Below are 23,944 nucleotides of genomic sequence, written 5' to 3'. Positions count from 1 at the left end.
ATTACATCAAAATGTCATTATCTATATTAAAATAAGTCAAAAAAAAAACTAAAAAGTCAAAAAGGGATCTACTTTCAACTATCTCATTTCATTTATTACACACTCCACCATCTCACTTCATTTATTAAACACTCCACCATCTCACTTCATTAATTATACACTCCACAAATTCCTTAAAACCCGTGTCATAATTAAATGTGACTCTAAATGTGGGATGGAGGGAGTAATATTTTGAAGATTATGATTCTTTATAAAATAGTACTTAAAATTTTAATAGGTTAATAAGACTAATCGTCATATGTTTAAAATAATCAAAAAAATCAACTAAGTTCAGTCAACTACTAACATAAAAACTGGATTAAATAATAGACATAATAGTTAAATAAAGATTTTTAATTATTGAAATATTAAAGTATTTATAATTAATAATTTAAAATTACATGGAGCTTTAGTAGTCTTCAGTTTTATGGAGCTTCTTACATGAGATATCAATTTGGCTATACGATTCATTAGTAATAATAATAAAAATAGTAATACTTAAAACAACATCATTCGTAGAAGGATGATTTATACAACCAATTTATAAAAACAACATAAAACTCATATGCATGCTAAATATTATAGAGTACTATAGTAGGAGTGATATAAAAGCAAAGTAATATTCCTACCAAGTAAAAGAGATGAATTAAATGGGGAGATAATAAAGTAGGGGAAAGAATAAAGTAGGAGAAATTATAAAGTAGAGAGGTGGAAAAATAATAAAGTTGAAGAAAATAATAAAGTAGAGAGACTAAATGTTGTAATGGGATGGAGGGGAGTATTATTTAGTTTATGACTAGGTCTTGTGTCTCAAAATTACATAAGTATGTATCAGAGTCGAAAATATTGCAGCAGATGCATCACAACATTTTATTAGCAACTCCAGTTATTTTGGAGAATGTTCTTAACTATGACAAACTCACAACATACTTTGTCAGTTTGAAGCAGAAGCATATATTTTATTTGTTACAAATTTCTCTGATCATGGCTGTAAGCTTCTTCCCTCTTAGACCAGTCCAGAAGGCTGAAGAAGTCTCTGTCTCTCTCACTCTATCACACATACACACACACACACACACACAGCTATAAGTATATAGCAAAATCCAATTCTTTTAGGCAATTCCTTTGTACAAGTTGTCTATCTGCTCTTGGTACAAAGACACTACTCGATCTCTTCGAATTTTCATCGTAGGAGTCATTAAACCACTATCAATCTGCAATGGAGCCAGAAGTAACAAGCTATGATCAATAATGCATTCAACGGTAGATTTAAATCTTGATACTGATGCAAGTTTTACCGTGAACGGATCATCAACCACCAGGATTGGTCCAACTTGGAACGAACAGTCCAAGGTCCTGCAAGAAAAGCAACATTACATACTTGCATGATTCAATTTCACACTATTAGGGGGTGTTTTACTTAGACAGTTTAGATAGACAAAACAATGTAGCCTAATCCACTCCATATTTGATAGAACGAACAATTATGGACTGCTTGATCATGTAATCCTTCATAGAATCCATCAAGTGTGTTCTAATCTATCCTCCAAAGTTAGGGCCATACAAGCAACCCTTTCAGTTGTGTGGAAAAGTGAAACTGTAGATAACTATTTTCTTTTAAATTATAGTTTAAACAGAGTCCAAGGCTGTTTGAGCAGAAAATATTACTTTTACAAAATACGAAAAAATATCTTATACTTTGGATATAGAGATGTGATCAAAAGAGAATCATTCTAAAAAAACTGGTACCCAAAATGAAATAAAAACTTTGCTGAATCAATTTTCTCACCATTTTCTCAACTCCTCGTGCAGTAGATTAATCTGTTGCATCTTGCTAAGCTCTACTGCATCAGCTTCTACTATAGCCAGCTTTTTAGCTTGTGATAGGGTTTCTTCTTTGTTAGGGACAATGATAGCTCCAAGTCGTCGTCGATCCTACACAACATCGATACCATATGAAGTTCTTGAATACAAATCCTATTTGTTTGCCGAGTTATAATGTTCTTAGATACAAATCCCATTTGCACGATTATTTATGTTTGATCAAGAGGGAATGAATGGATTAGATATCCTATCTGTATGAAATTATTGTTGTCACCTGGCCAATGACGACAATCTGTTGAATAAGGTTACTTCTCATAGCAGCTTCCTCAATCTCCGACGGCTCCACATTCTCACCTGCCACAACCACTACTTATGAGTTTGAATGAATATGAAGTTATGAACTATGTAAGTGTTAAACGATTAGAATGTTCAGAAGGAATAGTGAAGAGTTTCAATTCTGATGTAAGATCAGTGAAAATTAAGGCTGTGCAAACTGACACATAACTAGCACATACGTTTTGGAAACAAGGAAGGGTTGGATTTTTATCTAATTACTCCTACAAGTCAAACTTGTTTGAGCAATGTTTCTTCCTGTTTTCTGGATATGGTATACTTCATTTCACTGCAGTTTAATTTCAATGAAGCACGTCGACTGAAGGCAAAACAGATTCAACCTTCAAAATTTTACTGTTTACCTGTCAAAAGGACTATTGTATCTTTTGCACGTCCTTCTAGAACAATAACACCACTAGATCGACGACTCCGACCTATAGAATGAGGAGGACAAATCCAGCCAATATCCCCAGTATTAAGCCAGCCGTCGTCGTCTATAGCTTGTTTTGTCGCTGAGGGATTCTGATATCGAACATCAAAGAAATTCACTAGTTAAACTAATATTCTATTTCACTCAAGTATTAGACAACGAACTGAATAACACTAAAATCTGTAGATATATCTTATATACTCCCTCCGTCCCAATAAATATGAAATACTATTTGGTTTTCGTCGTGAGATTTTATGTGCTGTTGTTTTGTTAGTTAATGATAAGAGAGTAAAGTAAGATAGAGGAAAAGTAGAGATGGTGTTGTTTCCCTTTTAGGAAACGTTTCACTTTTAACAAGACAACCCAAAAAGAAAAATGTTTCATTTTTAATGGGACAGAGGGAGTATATGTTTAAGACAAAAGATCTGCTCGTTTCAGCCTTTGTCAAAACTCAAAACCTATTTACTGACCACATTATTGGGAGGTTAAGCTTAAATTGTTCGAGAGCAGACATTGACATGTACCTTATAATAACCCTTCATCACTTGCGGGCCCCTTACTTTGACAATGCCTTTTGATCCATTAGGGAGAATGACATCCGTTTCAGGATCAAAAACTTCTATTTCTGTTTGTTTAAGAGGATGTCCGATTGATCCTAGAACCTTTAAACATTAAGGCTGTGACATTGTCAAGAAATATGCCATGCAAGAAAATATATAAGCATATTGTAAAAATGTAGAAAATTGAATTATACTACTGCAAATCCAAGAGAGAACAAATATGGTAGTTCAAAACTAAATCAACAAGAGTCTTAACAGTTCATTTGTTTATACAGTAAATCAGGGGAAAGAGTAGGGTCAAAGGATGAGAAACATATATGGTGTCACACAGGAAGAAGTAATACAGAGTACTAAATAATGAAATAAAAAAGGTTTGGTCACAGAAAGAAGTATACTAAATGGAACGGCCTCCACTCCAGTGGCAACCTTATTTTAAATCACTTCACAGAATAATGAAACAAAAAAGGTTGAACTTCATCATTTTATAATGATTTAGCAATTCTAAATTCCACCTGCTTCTAGTGCAAGAATCATGTTGCTTACGTTACAGTTTGGTCTTCGAGCTGCTACAACAGGTGATGCTTCTGTTAGGCCATATCCATTTTGAACTGTTACTCCAATTGCCTGGCTCAATAAAACTAAGCGAATTTAAAATCTGATCCAGATCCATGGTATCGTTGACTAAACAACAAACACATCTCACCTCAAAGAACTTGTCAACATGTGGGGGCAAGCTGCCGCCTCCACTTATGCCAGCCTGCCAATGTTGAAGTTCTTATAAAAATGGAATTTGATGGTATCCTTTTTGATGACATGTTAGAGAAAAGGTCTACAAAGTCATATATGAAACACAAACCTTTGAAATTCCAATCGCGGAATGAATCTTACTGTAGACAATTTTCTTTGCTAATGTATGTAGTGGCCACAATATTAAAGCAATGATCCTTGCCCATAACCAGTCAAACACTGCAGAAACGTGGGAAGGTTGTTCAAGATTTCTGGTCAGACATTTCCCCTAGGAACAGACAACAAACAAAATAGTGCAGAACTGATAATCAGAATGCAGCACTACAAATCAGAAAATTATTCAACATACTTTATCAAGTAACAGAACCCCTGACAACTCCAAAACAAAAAAAGAAACAGAATCTCTCAGAACATTTGTAACAGCACAAAATACAAATCGAGTAACAACAATAGCAATAGAACAATTTCAATGAATAAACACATTTTGCAGAACAATAAGGGATTTTATTGGGGTAGTGATTTGATAAGAAGTTATCAGCTGGAATTAAGTAATATGGAGGAAATGGACATGAAAATAAACCATCATAGAGTATTCCCTTCATCCAAGCTAACATTACTTTTTTGAGCAGGTATCATAGGAAAGTGAAAGACCAGTATATCAGCATTAGAAGCCTATATGTTTTAAAGCATTATATCACCCACTTATAAGGCACATAATACATGCTTAATTTGCGCTGAAAACAGATATTGCAGATTAACTTGAGAAAAAAGAGGTACGTGGAGATTAAATAAAAAATTAATAGCGGTCGAAAACACAAGCTTAAACAACTAATGTTTAAATCAGAAAACAAATCATATGTTTGGTCATATCTTAAGCTAAATGATGGAAGACGCATATGAGAACATTGCGAAGATAGCAAAAACTTCAGTTTAAGATCTTTTGCTTCAACAGAACATAGCTACTATCAATTTGTATGTCAGCTATCAGACAATATTGCAGTTTCAGATGTAGACCTTAAGGTGGGGAAAGAATAAGAATCTGAAAACAAGTAGTTATCATATTTGATAATCACATTAATCTTATAAGATCTAATATGCACATTAACAATTCTAAGAAAAATTTAAACAAAAGTAAGCAATACACATCACACATGATTTGTAGCAACACAGTCGGCTGAATTAAGAATATCAGATCGAGCAGCTGAAATAGATTCCCAAATTATGTGTACCAAAATGAGTTATCATTGACATACTTGCAACAAGTTATGAAAAGTAATACCAGTTTAAGATACCTCATAAATTCTTCTTGCCTCCATGTATGTGAAACTGATCTTCAGGAATAAAAGAGCAACAACTTTACGTACAACAGAACTTGTTCTGATCTGCTTCTGGATTGCACTGCAGTATATGAAAGCAAAGATTGATCATCTATGTAAAAGAGTGGGATTCATTGGCAGACGGTTGGAAAAATGCAGCATTATTATAGAAAAATTGGTTAATAGTCCTAGTTTAACCTGAACATTTTCAGATTTCCCCTCATTTATGCTTACCAGAATCTTATTTGGTAGTGAAAAATATTATGCAACAAGTACCAAGTTGAATAGGAAATTCCAAATTAGCTAATGATTATTCATCAGGATCACAAACCAAAGTGAAAACATCTACTTAGGAGTTAAGACAGATATCAACAGAGGATACTGACAAAAACAAGACATGGAGGCAAATCCATATCACCATTTTTAGTAGATTTTCTCAAAGTCAAATGCTTCAAGAAACTCAGAATGTACATCTTCAATTATGACAACTTGGATTTAGCATGGGCTTATGACAACTTGAATAAGTAAAATACTAGATAAACTCATCGGAAAAGAAAAAAATTGTGTGGTAGGATTCACCTGTAAAGTGTTTCATATACCAAGGGAACAGAAATTACATAATGAGGTTGATAACGGTACAAATCGTCCTGCAAAAAATAAAATATCAAATTATTCGCTTAAGAAAATAGATGTATAGTTAACCTGACGTAATCAGCAAATGGCCACATGATATTTCTATAGCATTTGGTGAAATGAAGGGTAAATTACATACCTTTAGGTTCTTGACTGTAGTATATACTTGTTCAATTCCAAGAGTAAATATGAAATACTCAGCAGCTCGTTCATATGCATGCCAAGGTGGCAGCATGCTCAGAAATCTATCCCCAGGAACAGCTGGCAGAATGTCCCAGAAGCTTCCAATCTATGTAGCACAATCAAATATCTCATCAGATGGTATGATTTGGGGAAAAAAAACTCCGGAATCTTAGTAAGAACCAGATACAGAAAATGAGAACATCAAACTGAACGACAAAACATCCGAAACCTGAAATCATTTAGTTTGTATGATATATTACTTGATGTCATATCCTCTAGTTCACTCTATATACCACAATTGTGATGAAGCAGAAAAATAACAAAAGTGCGATCAACAAGTTTTTCAAAGACTTAGAGCTTATGTCCATCAATGTCAAGGTACAAGGTGTACAATAATCACATGTAAAAATAATTAATTCTAATTGAGAAATGGAACTCTACATATGCCAACTAACAAGGCACTGCCACATAGTAGAGCGGAAATATTAATGTGCCCATTTCAAGATAGATGATCATCACCGGAATTACATTAAAATCATGGTTTATTGCTCAAATAAACTCAATAACTGTAACCTTATTTACATCTTGCAATAATATTATCATCCTTCAACCTGTAGTAAAATAGACATCCAAAAAATTTCAACTGAACAAGTGACCTGGGCACGCTTTTTCCATGTTGCCAAGATATATGTTTGAGAAACTAGGGAATTGTCAAAAAAATACACATCATTTATGGGTTCTTTTTTAGGAATCAACCCTAAAATTTATTACTGCTAAACCGACTTGATTTTGTTATTAGGAAACGGAGTGGGGCATATTTGACTAGAGAAAACTGTGTTATAATACATAAGAACGAATAACATTATGGTCTGTCTCTAATCTGTTTGCTGTTCCCAAGTAGCAGAAATAGTTTTCTCCAATTTAATAGAAGCCTGTTTAGCAGAACGGTAACTAACATATTTCTTTATTGGTGATTGACATGGCTAATTCCTGATTCACTATGAATATACTAAACCCATCTTTGGCTGAACTTAAGTTCCGAAACAGTTTTGACTTTGAAATTTACTTGCATGGTCTGTTGAAGCATACTGGGTCCAGTTTATGGCACCTTTCATGAAACTAGAAGGATAACCAGAAATACTTTAACCACATAAAGATATCTATTAGCTGACAGAAAGTTAATAGACAACAAAGCAGCCTACCTGGTGCAACAGATTATTGTGCGTAAGCATAACACCTTTAGGATTCCCAGTTGTCCCACTTGTATATATAAGTGTAGCAATATCATCAGACCTTATAGTTTCATAAGTAAATTTTATCCCTGAAACCAATGGTCCCAAATCAGCAACTATATTTGGGTAGTGTAAATCAAAACTCAGGACAGTAGAAGTAAGCAATAAATTCACATACTAAATCCTGAATCAACTTCTTCCAATCTCATGACATCCCCTGGCCTTCACAAACAGGGGAAGTACAAACATTTCTTTTTGGGATACAAAGATAGATAATTGAAGACCAACGTAGCATTGGTTTGTAGATTATATTTTTGTATCTAGGTTTCCTTGTGTATCTGTTGTTATTTTAGGTTTGGAACTTTAGATTAACCTAGTTGTAACCCTCGTTTTCTACTCCCCATGGAATATACTGTATACTTTTCCATACTTGTCTCTATACTTTTCTGCATTACACAATAATTTATTTGTACAAATTTGATGTACCGTATGGTTAATTTATGTTTACATGTAAAAAGGAACTATTTCCCGCGTCAAGAACAGTTGTATATAAATGCAGACCAATTTAATCCATGTTGACATAGCTTATTTGCAGAACAATGAAAAAGAAAATTTATCACATATTAATGCTTTTCATAAAACAGTAAACTTAACTTCTGGTTACATTCTACCAAGGAAATATCAGGGAAAATATAAATTAATTAGGATTATGTAATGGCAGATAAAACAGGCTTACTAGCATCTCCAGAATGGCGTAAAGCTTCACGACTTTGACAACCCTTATCTATTATCTCCTGATAAGTATATATAGGAACATCCGGTGCAGCTTCACTGATTATGTTTGTCTTCTCTCCCCAAAGCAAAATGATAAACCTTAAAGTGGCTCGGGAGTGGAAGGCCTCTGAAATCCGTTTATACATTTCAGGATTATCCACCACAAGAGCAACACTGCATTTAACAAACAAAAGGCCAGAGTTTAACTCAAGAAAAGACGTCATGTCCAATGGATAGTGATGTAACATCTACTAATACGTGATACCAGACAAATTAAAGCAAAAGTAATTTTTGGCATATGATATTAGAGACGTATCATTTCCAAATGAATATAGCCATTTGAAAACCAGAATGCACACCAAGCAGAGCCCCGTCCAAAATTATTGTTGTTACTTTGATAAGAACCAAAGAAACATCATTAATGATATTAGAACTGAACAATGTTATGAGTGGTCCCAGAAGGAATAAGTCATAATACAGCACAATGATTTAACTTTAACATATTCGAATATAAGGAAGCTTCAGTTATTTTAAAGACTAAAGTTCAAAAGTGGTCCTCTGCATTTGCTCCCTAAAATTTTTTTGGTCCTCCATCTTCAGTGTGATAGCCTCCTGTTTGGGACCAGAAGCTATCACACTTAATGTGTAGGATCAAAAAGTTTTTCCGGGCAGATGTAGAGGACCAATTTTGGATTATAGCCTTTTTAAAAATAAGCTACCAGCACATTGCTTAACGAATAAATTCCATAATAAAACTTGACCATTTTTGCTTATACAGCTACTAGCTCAAATTAAAGGAAAAAAACAAGCAGAGGATGGCTTGAATCATAATAATCAGGATTCATTTAGCATCCTATACCATAAATTAAACTAAAAGGGGCACTGCAAATGATGAGGTCCAAGTCTTCTGCACCACAGCTGCACCATATACACCAATTTTGGGCACAACAGAGTGTTCGGGAAGCGGGGAGTTTAACCTAAAACCATCAACAATAAAAACAACCGAGCCTTCCTATGCTAGGGGCTTTCCAAACATCTTTAAACAATGGGAAGGAAATTTGGATCCCTAAGGGTAAAAAAAATGTAAACTAGCTTGACAAGAAAACACCTCACCCTAAACACACCTTTTAACATCCTCAAGTCTTGCCTCAATCTAACTCCTCCACCTGACCTAGTACAGAGAAAAACCACTAATTTTGGATTCTCTAAAATTTCATAAAATTGCAAGTCCAATTAAAAAGACTAAAGAGGACTCACGTGAAGGTTTGGAATTGGAATAGCCAAAAAATCATAGGATCATTATGAAGATGAAATCCCCCAATATGAACAGATATGAGATTTTACAGAAAAACAGTTCCCAACCCAAATATTTTTTCAAAATCCCCACATCACTCCCTCCTCTATTGAAGAAAGAAAATCAGGTAAAATCATGTGATAAATTTCCAAGGGATTTCAAATAGTACTATCATTTCATTTCAAGTACTACCACAGTACACAAAAAGTAGTCTTGGTTGTGGACAGCATGGGTTTAATGTAAAACTGATAAAAGTAAGAGAGAGACAGAAAGCAAAAGTAGTTTTGTGTGGCGTCACGGGTTTTAATGCAAATTTGATAGAGTAAGAGAGAAATAGAAAGAAAAAGTAGTTGAAGTACTATTAGTGGAAAATGGGACCCACATCAGAGAGAAAACAATGACTAGAAATAAATAGAGACTAATTTGGTAGACGGCCCAAAATGGAAAAACAAGATTATTTTCCGTTGGACGGATGTAGTATTAAAATCTAGAGACCTCCATCGACAAAATTGATATACAAAATAGTCATTTTCCATGTTTTGCCTGGGTTGCTGACAACTACCATATGATTTGAATTTGCCTTAATTGTTTTTGTCAAATTCATTATTTGTGAAAGCATCTGAGGTGGTCAGTCACCCCTACAATTGGTATTTTTTCAGATTTTTTCATCAGGCAGTCCCTCTCTTTTCTATGATTAATGAGCTGTATTAAATAACTGAGTTTTATAATAACTATATCAACCAAATAACTAAATATACCAAAATAGAAGATAAAAAGAAATTGATGCATGTGTGAGCCCTCTTGTGATAAAGATGAAGACTTGCAGTAGGAGTTTATCTTTTAGTTGTTTTCTAGTTTTGAATTTAATGTTAATTACTTTTTGTTCGTGTCAAGTTCTATCCCCTTAAAAGAGATTGAATTTATTTGCATTCGTTTCCAAATAGGATTAGAAGTTGAGTTTATCTTCTCGTTTCCAATTAGTATTAGGATTTTTTGTTGCCTATATTGAAGGCTTTATTTTTAGTGTTAATGGTAGGTTAATGGAAAATTTAATAAACAAGAGTTAGAAACTTGAGTTTCTCTATCGGTTGGTTTCGTTTCACTCATATGTTTTGGTCATTCTCAAGAGCGATTCGGCATCAGAAAAAAAAGATCTCCCAATTATACAGTTCAATTAAAGTCTTTTTGGCTAGTTTAGATGTCATGGAAAATAGAAGATCAAATCCTTTAAATGATTTTTTCACCTATCAGAGTGGTTGTATATCTGCAAAAGCTCTTCAACGGATGACCTTGTACCTCTGACAACATTGATTGCTCCAGTGGCCATAATACCTGAGGTTAACTTAACATATTACAAAAAGAGTGATTGAGTCAAGAAGTATAAGATTATGCCATGAGATGAAATATGCTGCAATGCATTGAAATATGAAGTGAAATACACAGCCAGTAGTCTTGATCTGATTTACAATTTTACATAGAGAAAAAATTGTTTGCTGTCATCTTTAATGGAAGCACAATCAGATTGTCATGCAAAATTAGAACTGGAGTTCTTAATCATTGCATGCTTGATTATGAAAAATCCAGCATTCTTCAGGTCATCACATCCAAATGGAGTTTCTCAACAGCATACCTTGGTCTGAAACAAGCCACCGGCATGAATTATCAGCAAAAAGGGCGAGCTTTTCCTCTGCTTTCAATCCAATGACCCTTAAGCCTTCACAGAAATTCAAAATTTCTTGCTCTAGCTGATATATATCAAGGAAATACTTCAGAAGAAGTTGGTCCAAAAAAGCACGAAGAAACCAGATTTCCTCACATTATAATTAGATCTCATAGGCATCATGTTAATTTGTTCGCAGCACAAAAGAGGTAAAACATCTAGCACCTTTCTCATACTCTTACATCTGTCCCTACTAAACAACAAAAATCAAATTCAATTTAGACAATTCCTATTTAAGTGTTCTACAAGTTCACAGCATCATAGCTGTTATATACAGATTACCAAATTTTACCCTACGATTGGTTGACGGAGGACGAAGATGAAGACGACGATAGAATACTGCAGGAGAGAGAAAATGGAGAAATTACTATTAAGCTGAATCAACACAATCAACGTCGATGTCAATGCCTCTCAAAGGCATTAAATCAAACATCATCGGTGCATTCTTTCAAACCTCGCCGTCGGCGAGGAGTAAGCAGGATCTGGTCCTATTTGAGGCATTGCCTCCGGAATTGCAAACTCCAGGTAATTAAACTGAAAATTCTTTTCTACACTAAAAGTGTTCCTTTTCCGTCAATCCATCCTTTTTTCTGCATGATTCCTTATTATAAATGTCTTTAGTTCATTTTGAAATCAAGATTGTTACAATTGTATCATCAATGTCATCGAAAATTTGATGAATTTTTGGTTTCGAATCCAGTCATTTTTTAAATTATAGGTGTTTTTTCTGTCCTTAGCACTGACTAAATTGATCTTTTTGGTCCTCAACATATGAATAAATTGAAATGGGAAAAAATGGCCCGAATCATGTTGTACAAGACCCGAGCGACACGAACATATTGTTTAGAATTTAAATAGAAAAATGGTCATATGTAGAGGACCAAAAATGAACTTTAGACTTTTCTTAGTAGTACAACATGCACATGTCTACTTCAAGACAAAGCTAAGTTACATTCGTAGCGCAAATATGCATTTCGAACAAAGAAGTCTTAACAGCTGTCAGCTGCACCACCTTATTATTTACGATTTGCTCAGCATACAATTAAAGAACAGCCTGTTTGATGAATTAAAACTTAAATCAGTAATAAAAGTAGCTGGGGAACAATCTTAATGTCCGATGCATAAATGTAGATGCAGTTCAATTAATAGATTGATGGTGAAGTACATCACGGTAAAGGCTAATGGCTCGAATCCAGCACTTCAGTGATATAATGGAAAAGTTAGAAGCACTACAAGGAAGTTCGTTTCATAGTTATTCAAGGAGCACATGATACATGTAATTACATAAACCTGAAATATCGAAAGAGAAAAAACAATTAAGAAATAAGGACCCAAACTAACCTGTTTATAAGTCATATTTGTTGGAGGGTCATGATAGTGATCCACCAGTGCTGCACGATCACCAAATTTTTCAGCACACGTCCTCCAAATATCAGGAACTGTTTTCCACTCATTAGATTGTAAGATCCCATTTCCTGATGCTATTTCACGTTCCAAAACAGGAGCAAACTTTCTGATCCGCACATCATTTATCTTCAAAATCATTGAAAAGGAATCAAGATGTTAAAATATTTTTTCTCGGTCTTCCGTGGAAATTTCCACTTTGAGACATCATGGTGATTGAAGAAAAATAGCCTGATAAACTGTGATAAGCTCCACTGCATCTTATTTAACACATATTTTTTAAACACATAAGTGGAAATGACTAGCAGCAGCAAGCACATAAAATTCTCATATTATTCTGCATTTATCAAATCAAAAATCTTTTCTTGATAGTACTTTGCAAGTTTGTAAGACAGCTTTAGACAAAACAATACACCAAGGTTAATGTCTTCTAGAAAGACTTTATAAGTCATGCAGCTATTTACTATCGACAGGCTAATACCCGCCAACAACCAGCTTTGAATGTGAATTTATAAGTAAGTCATCATAAAGGTAAGAGAAAGATGCAGATATAAGTCCTTGATCAAAGAAGCTTATCTGAACCATGCAATACATCTTTTCAGAGGCATGATATTATAGTTTTCACTACAATGTTTTTTGGTGTGATATGATAGATTATGTGAACTCATCGCTTCGATTTCTATATCAAAAGGCATGCGCTACCATTTGTTGCTTTTGTAACTAACAACTTGAAATCACAATACTCTTGTGAGGTTACTTTTAGCACAGATCTTGTAACACCTTGGTCGAGCCCATATATTTTCTCTATATTACCACAAGTCTGACAATGAACCTCAAGAGTACTTTAACAGAGTGTTGCGCAACAAATACTTAAGAAGTAAGAAATTTTCAGCTGAGCCATCCATACAGCTCCACTTAAACTAGTTGAACATATATAATGGACATAGCTCCTACTCTACCCCCCCCCCCCCCCCCCCACCTTGCAATATGATAATCAATTTACAATTTTATCATAGAGAAATTTCTAGGGATTGTGTATGCCATGCCACTGACACCCTATTCATTTACAGAAGCTAATTTTGATAGTCAATTTGAAAAGTTATATTACAATGCAAGAGATGCTTCTTTTAGATCTTCTACCCTCTTCCATTATCCTCTATTAAATTGTAAATCACATTGATAAATACATTCCTTGTTGTAATTCACTCCATTGCTACATACTCATCACAAAGTGATGAAATTCATCTCTGTACTTTTTGTATCTCTTGTCAGATCAACACCAATCTTATATGCCCTAAATCCAAGCAGCCATGATCCATCAACTTCAATCTATATGTTCTCAGCTCCGAGCATCCATGAACAATCAACCAAATTCAGTTTTACTCAAATCAACTTGATTCGACATTATACATTTCTTCACTGGAACAATAGAAACTCTTCCATACGTGAAACAAAATGCACAGAAACTGCTATCTATCAGCCAATTCTGAAATAGAAGATACTGATAATGAAATTGACAAAAAGAGGAACTACAATCATCAGTTCCAAAACCAATAGCAAAAAGTTCCAATTAAGCAGACTGATCACTTGAACAGAAACTAAACAACATCAACCAAACAAGTAAATAGGAGTACAATTCTTAACTAGTGCAGGAAAATCGCGACACGCACACACACGCATGAAAAATACCTGAGACCCGCAGTAAACTCGTTGACTTCTGCTAACGAATCTACCACCTCTCTCGAAGAAAAACCGGCAGCTGATCAACCTATGCTGGTTAAATTGCGAGTAACTCGAAGCTAGCCTTAAATTGCAGGAAATTGGTGCGGAGAAAGAGCTCGCAATCATCTTCAAAGTTCAAAGTAGAGAACCAGATTTCTTAGTATGTCTCGCTGAGAATTTTCAGCATTGGAGAAGTAAGAGAAACGACATTGAAATTTCCGGTTAATTAATCATTCCAATTTTTGACGATTAAATTATGCAGCATTGAAGAGTGTCTCCTGATTTGGTGGATACAATATTCCATTTTTTGACAATTATAATAGTTAATGACCGATTGTGGACACTTTTTTAAGTTCACTATTTATAGCGGTAGCTCAAATTCAATAGTCCATGTGATTAAGCGAGTATGTTTTGTCTTTTTGTTAAATAATGAATGCAACCCTTTAAAGAAGGCTTAATTAACGGATAGCATTTTGTAATTTGCGGTTTTAAAATACATTAATCCTTCTGTTTATTCATATCCCACTTTCCTTTTTAATTTATCCCATAAAAGATCTCACACTTCCTTTTTATAGAAAAAGGTTTATCTCACATTAATATAAATATAATAGTTTCTATTTCCATCTAACACACAAAACAAAATCTCCTAAAATCTCGTGTCATTCTTCAACTATACTATCTACTATGCAACGGAGCTATTCAAGTTTGAAGTAGTAGAATTTATACTCCATTAGTCCCAAAAAAATAGACTAATAATAGACTAATTCTATTATTTAGATTGTACCCTAAAATTAGACAAAGTCTAAATATGAAAAGTTTTTAAACATATACTCCCTCCGTCCCGCTTAAGATGACACGTTTTCCTTTTTAGTTTGTCCCAACTAAGATGACACATTTCCTTTTTTGGTAACTTTCTCTCTCCAATTAATACACTCAACCACTTTTTCTCACTCCTATTAAAATATCCTTCTTTCTTTATCTCTCTACTTTAATACTTACACCCACCTTCTCTCTCTCCAATTAAACACTTTAACCAATAACTCCTAAAATCCTGTGCCGGCTAAACAATGTGTCATCTTAGCCGGGACGGAGGGAGTAATAATCATACGCGTCAGTTACAACATAGATCACGCTTCCACTAACACTCAAATTCACTATCTTTTTTCCTCATCCTTCTCTTACTTTTCCAATTACATATTAAAATCCGTGTCATTATCAAATTTGTCAATTTTTGGGACGGAGGAGACATGGAGTAGTTTTATGGTAGTAGGTGTTATGAGTTACCCATCCGTCCAATAGTCCATATTTAACTCGACGCATGTTTTAAGAAAATGTGAACAGAAGAGAATTGAAAAAGTGACTGGAATATGAATCTCACTTTTATATACTCTCTCAGTCTCATAAAAATTTGTGCATTTTTCATTTTCATCCGTCCAATAAAAGTATGAGCATTTTCATTTATGAAAAGTTGTCTCAAACTCATTAACTACATACATCAATTTATATATAATTTATATCACTATGGTCCACCATTATAATTCAATAAACACTAATAATATTGTGAGTCATACTATTCACTAACACTATTTTAACTACTACAGTTCACATCCTCTTTTACATTACCATTTACCAATTGTGCATTACTTTCCGTGAGATTTCAATTGCTTACATTTTATTGGACGATGGACTAGTATTAATTTTTTAATAGAGTATGAGATAGGAAAAAAAGTAAAATAGATAATATTTTGTGAATGAATCGAAATGACAAAAATATGGACAACATTTGGTGGATGGACGGAGCAATAAAAGGTCCAAAATGACAAACATGATTGAGTAAAATTAGATGTTTACTTTTGAGAATGTGTCTAGGTAAATAAAAATTGTGTAGATACTTTTTCGTTGTTTGTTGTCATGGATTAGCATTTTAAGATATTTCGATGATTTTCGTAATTTTTACTATTTAATTTAAATGCAGCGACCCGTCCATCTAGGGTATAATAAATGCGGCGTTCCATCTGTTGGTATCAGAGCCAGGTTATAGTGGGGCGTTACATTCCACCACCCTTAAAAGAAATTTCGTCCCGAAATTTGGTACCTCATGGAAAAAGATCCGGGTACAGTTCCATCATCTTGTCTTCAAGCTCCCACGTGGCTTCTTCATATTCGTGGTTCCTCCATAGTACTTTCACGCTAGCAATGGATTTATTTCTCAAGTTCTGAACCTTTCGGTCCAAGATCATTTGGGGTTTCTCTTCGTAGCTCAAGTCGGAATTCAACGCGACTTCTTCGTAGTGAATCACGTGCTTCGGATCAAACACATATTTTCACAACTGCGATACGTGAAAGACGTTGTGCACGTTTCCAAGACTTGGCGGTAGCGCCAATCGATAGGCTACGGGTCCTATTCCTTCTAGAATTTCGTAAGGCCCAATAAAACGTGGTTTCAATTTTCCTTTAACGCCAAAACGTGTTATCCCTTTCGACGGGGACACTTTAAGAAAAACTTTATCACCGACTTGAAATTGTAAGTCAGTTCGTCGGACGTCAGCGTATGACTTTTGTCTGTCCTGGGCTTCCTTTATTCTCACACGAATTTGTCGAACGACTTCGACCATTTCTTCGACCGCATCGGGTCCTAGCACCCGTCGCTCTCCAACTTCATCCCAGTAGAGCGGCGATCTACATTTTCTTCCGTATAAGGCTTCATATGGCGCCATGTTGATTGTTGCTTGGAAGCTGCTATTGTAAGCAAATTCGATTAACGGTAGTGCGGTCTCCCAACTTCCGCCTCGGTCGAGCACTACGGCTCGTAGCATATCCTCGAGAGTTTGTATCGTCCTCTCGGATTGTCCATCGGACTGCGGGTGAAACGCCGTGCTAAAGTTCAATCTTGTTCCAAGTTCGCGCAGTAGACTAATCTAAAATTTCGATGTGAACTTCGGGTCACGATCGGACGTAATTGTCACTGGGACTCCGTGCAATCGCACGATCTCCTTTATGTAGATCCGAGCCAGTTTGCTCGATCCATGGGTTACCGGAATCGGTATGAAATGCGCACTCTTGGTAAGGCGATCTATAATCACCCAAATTGCGGTGTTCCCTTTTAGGGTCTTTGGCAAGGCCGTCACAAAATCCATGGCGATGTGCTCCCATTTCCACTCGGGTATCTCTAATGGTTGTAATTTTCCATGTGGTCGTTGATGTAATGCCTTCACCTGTTGGCAGGCTAAGCAACGTTCTACAAATGCTGCGATATCTCCCTTCATGCCATTCCACCAAAAGGACTTTTTCAAGTCTTGGTACATCTTCGTGCTTCCAGGGTGAGCAGTGTATGGAGTTTCATGAGCTTCGCTCATGATCTCGTTCTTAAGTTCTTCGTTGTTTGGCACGCACAACCTTCCTTCAAAGGTGAGGGCGTTGTCGGACTCCTCACTAAATTTTCCGGATTCACCGGTTCTTACTTCAATACGGATTTCCTCTAGTTCCGCATCCATCCGTTGCGCTGCAACGATTCTCGTTTTCAGATCTGGTTTAACCACCAAAGTGGCAATTCGCTCTTCCACTGTTTCAGGTGCTCTTATCACTTCTAATCGCATTTTGCTAAATTCTCGTATCAAGCTTTCTTCTTCCGTCGCAAAGGTAGCTATTTGCGAATGATCTCTACGGCTCAAAGCATCTGCCACTACATTTGCTTTGCCGGGGTGGTAGTTGATGTCACAATCGTAGTCCTTCACTAGTTCGAGCCATCTTCGTTGTCGCATATTCAAGTCTCTCTGCTCGAAGAAATACTTTAAGCTCTTGTGGTCCGTAAAGATTTCACATCTAACTCCGTAGAGAAGATGCCTCCAAATCTTTAGGGCATGTACCACTGCTGCTAACTCCAAATCGTGCGTTGGGTAATTCAACTCATGTGGTCTTAATTGTCGTGACGCGTAGGCGATCACTTTATTATTTTGCATCAATACGCATCCTAATCCAACCTTCGAAGCGTCAGTGTAGACTACGTAGTTCACTCCAGACTCGGGCACAGCTAACACTGGTGCGGTTGTCAATTTTTCCTTCAAGAGTTGAAAGCTTGCTTCACACTTTGAGGTCCAATTCACCTTGACTCCCTTCTTAAGTTGTTGCGTCATTGGTCTCGCTATCTTGGAGAATCCTTCAATGAATCTTCGGTAGTATCCTGCCAATCCTAGGAAACTCCGAATTTCGTTTGGTGTTGAAGGCGACTTCCATTGTTGTACTGCCTCAACCTTGGCGGGGTCCACTCGGATTCCTTCTGCCGACACAATGTGTCCTAGAAAATTCACTTCCTTCAGCCAGAATTCACACTTGCTGAATTTGGCATACAACTTCTCGGTCCTCAACGTCTCCAACGTGATTCGTAGGTGCTCCTCATGCTCCTTCTCGTTCTTTGAGTAGACTAGCACGTCATCTATAAAGACTAAAACGAATTTATCCAAGTACGGATGGAATATTCGATTCATCAAATCCATGAATACCGCTGGGGCATTCGTCAATCCAAACGGCATCACCACAAACTCGTAGTGGCCATATCTTGTGCGAAACGCAGTCTTGGGTATATCCTCCCTTCGAACTCGTAGCTGGTGATATCCGGACCTCAAGTCCATCTTTGAAAAGACTCTTGCTCCTCGCAGTTGGTCAAACAAGTCGTCTATCCTTGGCAGTGGATACTTCATCTTTAGGGTCAACTTGTTTAGCTCCCTATAATCGATGCACATCCTCATTGATCCGTCCTTCTTCTTCACGAAGAGTACTGGTGCGCCCCACGGCGAGACACTAGGTCTAATGAAACCTAAGTCCATGAGTTCTTGGAGTTGTATCTTTAATTCCTCCAACTCTTTTGGCGCCATTCGATATAGTGCCTTTGATACGGGTGCGGCTCCCGGTTCAAGGTCAATCGTGAACTCCAATTGTCGATCTGGCGGTGGTCCACGTAACACTTCTGGAAAAACGTCGGGAAATTCTTGCATGACAGCAACATCTTCCATCTTCTTCTCGTTTTTCTCCTCTCCATGGAGGTAGACAAGATAGGCAGTTCGCCCTTTTTTCATCATTGCGGTCGCTTGAAGCGCGGATATGATGGCGATTCGCCGGTTCATCGAGATTCCGTGGTATATGATGGGTTCGCTTCCCGGAGCTTGTAGAGATATCTGCCTCTCCTTACCACGAATCGTCGCAAAGTTCGTTGTCAGCCAGTCCATTCCCAAGATTATATCGATCTCTCCCATCGCCATTACTTGCAGGTCGTGAGCGACTAATTTTAAGATCTCGTAAAAGAATTTCTACGTTTGAGCATGCTCGAGAGATTTATATCGTCCCACCCACTGGTGAAGACACCATCATCTTATCAAAAACCAATTATCACATTAGTAGTCATGCCTTGATCATCAACCATTCGTACACATATTTCCTTTCTCAAGAGATTATTGTTTAAGTTCGGTCTTCTAGCAGCTTGTGACAGGTAGTTCGTTGTTGCAGAATATCTAACGTCTCGTTTATTGATTATGTCGATGCTTTTAGTTGGTGTAAAAATTTCCGCGCGTGATTCGAAAGCACAATTCTAACATTTCCTTGAGTCTATTATCAATAATTCGAAAATTGATCAAACAGTCTTACTTGGATAGAAATTGATTTCAACTCAAAAAAAAAACACCATCAAAATGTCTTTCATCGGAAGGCTCCAAACTTAATCAAGGAAACAAGGATAATATTTCTAGCTTGACACTTCCAAATCTCATCATTGACAATTGGTTTGAAACAAAGCGAGGACTAAGTTCCATTGAACTTAACTCGTCCATTCTGAGAATTTAAATGGGTTTAGAGGGATCAAGTAAAACCCATAAAGCTTAAGAATTTACTCCAGACGAGAGTTCGAAAGAGCATGAGGTAGGTCATGAAAACAGGATGAAACTACCATAAATCTCAAATTCCATAGCAGACTGCCCGATCAAAATTTGCAAAAATTCCGGACAGCAATGAATGATATCGTTCAAACATGTCAAAGCCTAAAACAATCAGTCGCGACAGAATTTAGAAACATAGACAAATGTCATGAAGTAGCACTATCAATGGTTCAATGACATCATGGTATTGAAAAATGAAATCACATCAATGGATTCACGGGTTTGTTGAGGGCAACCCAAAGTGATTGGAACTTTTCAGAAAATTAACACGATCAAACCCGTTTAACGAAAAAGAGAACATCGTAGCCTCAACTTGGTGTTGGCGAAAGAAAAATCATTGAGCTACAAAGAATTTTACTTCTGCAAGAGCGAACTAGCGAAATGAAGAGGTGAACAAAATTTCAAGTAGAATATTCCATCATTTGAATAAATCAGGTCTGGAGATGTGATCATACTAAAGGTCATAACTGCAAACAACTTTAGGATCAAAGTTCAATGACGGAGGCTCGTAAATTCAAATATCGTCCTTGTGAATGACGAATTAAAGAAGACCACTCAATCCAGATGTCCAAAGTTACAAGGGCAAACACCAAATTTTCAAGCCAAGTGAGTCATGACTCGTTATAGGAAAAGAAATAATGGATATCACTTGCAAGTTGTGAATCAACCAAGGCGTTTAAATAGACAATGGCTCACAGTCATTCAAAACGTCCCGAAAAGAACTTAGGATCCAAGTAAGTACTGTTGATTTAAAAATCGGCCATTCAAGCTACGAAGGTCGCACTCTCTCGCACATTTTTCGCGAGCATGAACATGGTAGCATCGTTCTATGAAACCGTGGATTCCAAATTGAGATTCATCGTATCATCGAAATTAATAACTATTTTTGATGGTCGCATCTTCAAAGTCTTCTTCTTGCCATGCCACATAGTCATTTTTGATTGCCATTATACACGCGATCTTAATGTGTCATAAACGTCGTCGTATTTGTGTCGCATTGCCACTTTGGCAGGGTATGCAAGACTGCATAGTTTTATTAGCTCTTAGGTATGATCTCACCCTTGTAAGGATACACCAAGTTCAACATATATATATTTTCGTTGGTTTTGTCACTCGGGAAAGTGATATTGCAGTTGTCATCTTGCAACTGAGTTCTAGCACGTTCAGTCTGGCCTACTTCTTAGGCACTCTATAATTTCAAGCATAGCTTGAAGTCTCACACTTCAACGAATATTCGATCATTACCTAACTCAAGCTCCATATGGCTTCTACGTTCGCAACAGAGTTCACAAATTTCACATTTCACTCTCGTAGTGATTCTATACGATACCTTGTACTTCATTGGTCATAGGTTATCACCACATGAAACTTCATTCATATATTGCACAATCAAACATGTTTGTCACATAACCCATTTGGTGTTTCATAACAAATATCGTAAATCGATATATGTGAATAGCAACACTTAGTCAATCAATCATTCATGGAATCGCATTTCATAAATCATGTAGTTCATGCGCATGTACATCACAATCACAGCTCACAACCACACGCGTATCATGCTTTTCCTTTCACAGTTTCATAGTCATGAAATTTCAATCACATAGGCATAAAGTTTTGTCGTTCATGGAAGCAACGTGTATTTCCTTCAAGTTAATTCTTTAGTTTCGCAGAAGTGATAACAAATCTCAACATCAACCAATACAAATTCACAATCATACTTCAATATCCATCACATTCAACGCCTTCATGCCTCATTGTTAAAAACAATTTGTATATTCTCATAATGTCTCCCAATTCGTATCTTCACAACATTTTCCAAAAGCCATAGTATTTACTTCACATTTCCCATAGGTGTTGTTTCACATACAATCAAGAGATCACAGTCATATAGGATTTCATTCATCCAAGCACAAAGAAGTCTAACACGTATTCGCCGATTTTCTTTATCGAGTAAAATACAAGTTCACTTGCACAACATCATTCATCATTCTTGGCATAATCGCACTTAGCAATTTCATATCCATGCATATACATCATTTCACACTCCCAAGAAATATTTTTTTTTTCAAAGACATCATATTAACTTCTATTACCATTGAAATATTTTCATTTTCACCAGAGTAATATTCCCATCGCAATTTCCAACATCTCACAATTCAAATCAATACTCATAGATATCGTTCATCACGAAAATCACAAATCATATAGAATCTCATTTATTCGATTCGTAGCGATCTTAGTCGCAAATCACTTGCATAACAGCATTCATCTTTTATTTTGCATAATCATAATCCGCAAATTTCAATTGCATGCATAATCATCATTTTATACTCCATCACAAATTTCCAAATATCACAACAACTCCCATTCGCTTCAACTTCCAATATTTCATAATTCAAATCAATATTCAAGAGATACTTGTTACCTCATTCATCGTGGTTGAGCGGAGACGAGTTGCGGTGTTGAGCCTTCGACGATTATCCATTAATCAATTTACACAAATTTCAGATTTTTAATTCAACAAAACTCTTGGGTCCAGAGCGGAAAGAACTGAGGCTCTGATACCAACTGTAACGACCCGCCCATCTAGGGTATAATAAATGCGGCGATCGTTAACTAGGCGGACTTAAATGCATCAAAGATCATGGGCTAGGGTTCCATTTTAAAAGGGATTTAGCCAAAGCATTTAATGAACAATTGAGCAGAAGAAGAAATAATGCCTTAGCAGTGAAATCCAAAAAGACTATCACAATAAATGCTCCAAAATAGCAAAGGTTCCAAAATAGACTCATATGTTTCATGTTCAAAAATATTCCCACGTCCTAAAAGAGTTTATACCCAACCAAAGATCACGAGTTTTCATAATATAGCGGAAGCGATCAAGAGAGAAGTGAGGCCATGTATGGAGACACAACGACACTTTAAGTACCAACAGATCATCTTATTATTTCCTACTCAACACCGCCGCCCGCTCGCCACCGCTCAACCTGCACATAGGGAAAACACATGCAGGGCTGAGTACTTATAATCATACTCAGTGGACTCATTGCCGAAAACAGTTTTATCACAATTATAGTTATCATGCCATTCTCAAGTGTCCATCGGGGTTTTAACTTTAGAAAGACCCGAGGCACCAAAATATTTTCTTTACCAAATATCACGGTCGCGCAACCATTTTTCTCATCGACGTTTACCATATCCTCATTCTACATGACAAGGACTGCGGCCGCAATCCAGGTCACTAGACCGGCCGACCCGTACGCCAGCACTCGGTCTAACATTGGTGTACACTAACCCAAGTAGAGTTTGCGGCTCTACAAGGATCCGAATTCGATTAAATCAATAGTGGCATAGCCACGAGGGATAGGCACGACAAAACAAATCAAGGCATGATAACACATATCTCATTCTCATCAATATCAGTTTAGGACAATGTCCTTATTTTAAAAGAAAGCCCACCTCGTCGGCTTATCTCGAAAGTAGTCTCTTCTCCTCGTTTATCACGCTGAGAGCGCGAAGTATCACCTTTAAATTAGGCGTATCACAAATCAGTTTCACTCATTGACTTCAAAATATGCATGTTTCCCATATTTCCCTTTTTCCCATCGATTACTTTCAAAATCATCAATCAAAATCAAAGTATGATTAGCATATCATTTTTATTCAAATAACAACTCCAATTCACCATTAAATCGTGTCACGCATGAGTGTTCCACACACACAACACACGCACACGAACACCACACTTGTGCACGCCGACCGAGGCGTGCACACACACACACGGTCACATACACACACACATCCAT

At 36.4% G+C, this 23,944-nt stretch overlaps 1 protein-coding gene across 1 annotated transcript; it reads right to left on the bottom strand.

Annotated features, from left to right (window-relative positions):
- Positions 1-885: 885 nt before the first annotated feature.
- LOC125196167 (putative acyl-activating enzyme 16, chloroplastic) lies at positions 886-14,507 on the bottom strand. The gene is made up of 18 exons (XM_048094566.2): positions 14,179-14,507; positions 12,427-12,618; positions 10,996-11,110; positions 10,610-10,697; positions 8,034-8,245; positions 7,268-7,386; positions 6,022-6,171; positions 5,829-5,896; positions 5,226-5,331; positions 4,043-4,201; positions 3,890-3,943; positions 3,730-3,810; positions 3,151-3,288; positions 2,559-2,718; positions 2,138-2,217; positions 1,829-1,974; positions 1,338-1,395; positions 886-1,253 (listed from the first exon to the last, which is right to left on the bottom strand). Exons 1-18 carry the CDS (start codon positions 14,335-14,337, stop codon positions 1,152-1,154), a joined length of 2,187 nt encoding a protein of 728 aa, XP_047950523.1. The 5' UTR covers positions 14,338-14,507; the 3' UTR covers positions 886-1,151.
- Positions 14,508-23,944: the final 9,437 nt, after the last annotated feature.

The sequence above is a fragment of the Salvia hispanica genome, chromosome 4, assembly GCF_029641045.1.
Source record: "Salvia hispanica isolate PSC_SH4W2 chromosome 4, Shi_PSC_v1, whole genome shotgun sequence".
Taxonomy (NCBI): domain Eukaryota; kingdom Viridiplantae; phylum Streptophyta; class Magnoliopsida; order Lamiales; family Lamiaceae; genus Salvia; species Salvia hispanica.
This window is presented reverse-complemented; position numbering and strand designations above follow the sequence as displayed.

What these genes read in the sequence shown, in the direction of transcription:
- LOC125196167 (XM_048094566.2), bottom strand. Translation starts at nt 14,337, where the DNA reads ATGATTGCGAGCTCTTTCTCCGCACCAATTTCCTGCAATTTAAGGCTA. An exon ending in AGGCAAGAAGAATTTATGAG is followed by an intron (nt 4,202 to 5,225) that starts GTATCTTAAACT and finishes GTCTGTTCCTAG; the next exon opens with GGGAAATGTCTGACCAGAAA. An exon ending in TGATGAAGGGTTATTATAAG is followed by an intron (nt 2,719 to 3,150) that starts GTACATGTCAAT and finishes GTTCGATATCAG; the next exon opens with AATCCCTCAGCGACAAAACA.